The sequence below is a fragment of the Chrysochloris asiatica genome, unplaced genomic scaffold (genome assembly GCF_000296735.1).
Source record: "Chrysochloris asiatica unplaced genomic scaffold, ChrAsi1.0 scaffold00045, whole genome shotgun sequence".
Classification (NCBI taxonomy): Eukaryota; Metazoa; Chordata; class Mammalia; order Afrosoricida; family Chrysochloridae; genus Chrysochloris; species Chrysochloris asiatica.
In genome coordinates this window covers 9,447,010-9,451,005 of record NW_006408563.1, presented here as the reverse complement: position 1 = coordinate 9,451,005, position 3,996 = coordinate 9,447,010, and the positions used below count along the sequence as shown (strand labels likewise).

Genomic DNA, 3,996 nt, shown 5'->3' with positions numbered 1-3,996 from the left:
AACCATGTAATAAATAGGTCAAATTATCTTTTATCTTTTCAAAATGCATTCCCACTTTGCTCTCTAAGGGCTAAAATAAAAGCTGCCATATCAGCAGAAAAAAAAAGTAAAGCAAAGTTCAACAAGACCCAAAGACCGAAATATAGTACTTGATATAAACAGAAACAATTCTTGGGAATCTCTGATTTAAATCCTATGTTGATTTATTTTTTGAAGTTTCTTGTGTTTGGTTTTATTAAAGAGGTCCCTTTTCAGTTATGTGGTAATTGAGCAAAGCCCCTCCAGTGTAGAGGCTGTCTCATGAATTAGATATCTATTCTTTGTTATCTTTATTGATGGTGTAAAAAGTTGCAATATCAGATGATGCTAAAAGCAATGGGAAGGTTTACTGGTCCAAACAGTTTGGACTATGATTGATAAGGAAGACCCTCAACAAGATGGATTAACACAATGGTTGAACACCGAGCAATTGTGAAAATAGCACAGGACTAGGTAGTGTTTTGTTCTGTTGTACAAAGGGTCACAATGAGGCAGAAGTGAATCCATGGTATCTAAAAACATAGCAAGAGCTAAAGAGTCAAAGTATACTCAGCAAAAGCCTAAACTACAAATAGAAAACCTGAAAGCTGGGTATACAAAGATAATTTTGAGCATAATAAGGGTTTAGAAAGTCCAAATATACTGAAATATAGTGAACAAAAGGTAAGAGCTCTGAAACAAATCTTTACTAGTGAGCAGAAACTGAATCTCTAGATCTGGGTTTATTCCCTAAGGTCTCATAAACAAAAACACATTTACATCAAAAGTGCTTATTTTTCATTTTAATAAAAACAAAATGGTTCTAACAAGATGAAATTTTGTTGCTGATATCTGTCACACAAAAGGACAGATCTTCAAACCATTTTGTGAGTGGAAGAAATGATATTCTTAATGACTGTGGACCTCACATATCATTCTGAAGTGTCTAACATTTGTATAGTATCACAAATGAGTGAACACTCTTCAAGATTCTCTTTTAATTGCTTTTTTTGCTGTATTTTATGCATTTCATAATTTGAGATTGTATCATTTATATGAACTAAGCCTGCTGAAACCAGCCGAGGACTTCGGCACCTTCCACTGTGACCTTTGCGTCGTCGCTTGTTAGTGTCTGGAGCAGTGTACGGTCTTGCAGAGTATCTTGACTGATTTTGGCTATCATCTGGGTTCTTTCCTAAAAGTCTTGCTCTTGGTTTTATTTTTTCAAAGTGTTTATACGAGGTCACAGGTAAATCCTCAAATTTATCCGAACAATCCTAAATATTAAAATAAGAGATCAGATTGGTAAATGTTTTTCTTAAAAGTCCATTTTAAATTTATAAGAACTAACACTTGTAATATCAACAGTTAAAGACAGAGAATGGCAGTTGAAATGTTTTGTAGGCAGGCCTATTAGCTGTTACCTTGGAAACTGCTTTTAAAAAAATGTTTTAAAACAAGTTTCAAAGGATCTGGTGTTTCAAAATAAATGGAAGATATGAGTTTCAAACTAGATGGAAGATACAAAGCTGGAAATAAAACAACAAAAACCTAGGGAGTTGTCATTAGAGATCAGACTGTAGTTCTTCTGCTCCAAAACACTCTCCCCCAGCCCCAAGCATCAATTAGGAGCTCTTCTATTTTAGTTTTTATATCATCCCAACTTTGATTTGTTAATAAGTATGTTCTTCATATATATAAATATCCATTATACTTATGGCATATATATTTAATGTTGTTAAGCACTATCAAGATAGTTCCGACTCACAGCGACCCTGTATAGGTTTTCCAAGACTGTAAATCTTTGAGGAAGCAGAAAGTTTTATTTTTCTCTCACATAGTGGCTGATGGGCTCCAGTAGTCAACCTTGTGGATCATAGTCCATTGCTTATCCTACAGAACCACCATGCTCCCAATATATATATACCCTGGTGGTGCTGTGGATTTTGTGTTGGGCTGTTAATCACAAGTTCGGCAGTTCGAACTCACCAGCTACTTCCTAAGAGAAAGATGTGGCTTTCTGCTCCCTCAAAGATTTACATTCTCGGAAATTCTATGCAGAGTTATTAATATGAGTCAGGATTGGCTAGATGGCAGTGGGCATATTGTTTACATAATATACACAAGTCTCTTTTAATCCAGTCAGCCCACTTTTGGAACCTAGTCTAAAGACATAGCTCAAATTATGGGAGAAAACGGTATTACATTATACCTTGAAGTGTTACTTGTAACAGAGAAGTGTTATTAAACTAGACTAGTTTGCCTAACTTGATGAGATATTATATAAATATTTAAAGCAATGATTGTGAAGACTTAGCAGCATCTGAAAATATGATGGTGAGGTTTCCATTCAAAAAAGTAAACATTTTATGTGGCGCATGAGAATAACAAGTAAAACATGCATTCATGACATCATTGGAAAGAGGCACATCAAGATAATGGGAAAAAAGAGATAGTTGTGCTATGTGTTAGGGTGCTAACATTAGCGTTCCTTCAAACCCCCACCTTTGCCCTGCCACTTCTTTTTCCCCAAAAGTTTATTTATTATGGCTATATTTTATAATAAATATATAATAATCTATAAATATACCTAAAAGGGGATGAAACTCACAGTAATTCTCAACATAATGTAAGCTAGTTTTCTCAGCAGCTTAAGCAGTTGCCTCAATACCTTGCAAGGATTCTCACAGAAAGGCAATGGGCTACTTTGACTTGGAAAGGAAATAGGAGCCAAATATTAGAACTGAGGAGCAGGAGGAGGTTGGCAGAACCGCGAAGACGGTAGCCAGAAAGAGAGGAGATATAAAAAATAGGAGGTTGGAAGAGTGTCAAGACAAACTCGACTTTATATTTTCGCTTAGCTTTGGAAAGGGTAAGGAAACATTCTCCCTCTTGCCTCTTATGTACATGGAATAATTAGTTATGTTTTTAAGAGAATGTTTGATGTATTATTGAGTAATATGTGATTTTTGCTTCAGAGTTGATGGCATTGTTTTCTGGAAGGCATGGAGGCCCACACCACTGGTATTGTCTTGTGGGTGCTCTTCATTCAATTTCTGTCATCTGTTTGGACTCCTTTGGGAGATGCCTGGATTTGAGAAAATCTCTGTTAGCCTTTCTGATTACCTGACAAAAGTCCTTTTATTATTCAGTTCCTATTGTCAACTACACTAGAGAAAGCAGTTTAGGAAAGGTACACCTTAGCTTAAAAGCATTTTCTTTGCAGCTAGTGGTTCCGAGATGCTATAGTGTCTCATGTCATTTAGCATCAATACAATTTCTTGTTGTCCTTCTAAAAAGTGATATTGTAGATCCCATGTGTCTAAAGGAACTCAAGAAAGTCTTTCCTTTTAAAAAAAACTGAGGCCATTATCTTCTGCTTTCTTTTCCTACTACATAGACTCGCATACACACACACATATGCACTTTGATATGAAATTACTTTTAGGAAAGAAAAATTCAAAGTTAGAGGGCAAACTATACTGCTATTATTAACCTTGACTTTAAATCTAGTAATTTTCTTCACCTTAAAAAACACACAAAACTACAATTATGAAATAAATTTAATTTTCATTCACAGGTAAAATTATACATGTCAAATTATCAATTTAATCTGAGTTTTAAGACTTGTAAATTTTCCTAATTGTAGGTCATGTCCTGTTTATCTATACTAATAAAGAACAGAGATCCAGAAAACTAAAATAAGCCTCTTGCATTCCTTTAGAATAGTTTGCATAAGTCTAGCAGCAAATTTACCTTCCTGTTGGTTTTACTTAGAAGACAAAGGCAAGTATTATAATGACAGGTGCAAACACCTGGAATCTAAACACCTAAAGAGAAGAACACACTCAGCAGCTCTTAACTGAAGGAATTGAAAAAAAAAAAAAATTCAAGCCTCAGGCTGCAGTAATGCAGGATTCTATGACCAACACAGAATGCTGGTGTGGCTCAGTGGGTTAATGCCCTGGACTGCAAAGT

General features: G+C 35.2%; 1 protein-coding gene across 1 annotated transcript in view; it reads right to left on the bottom strand.

Annotated features, from left to right (window-relative positions):
• Positions 1 to 950: 950 nt before the first annotated feature.
• The window catches only part of LOC102835311, a 205,963-nt gene continuing 202,917 nt past the window's right edge, over positions 951 to 3,996 (bottom strand). The window contains exon 19 of the mRNA XM_006862032.1: positions 951 to 1,295. Coding sequence (XP_006862094.1) covers positions 951 to 1,295 — 345 coding nt within the window. The remainder of the gene's footprint in view (positions 1,296 to 3,996) is intronic.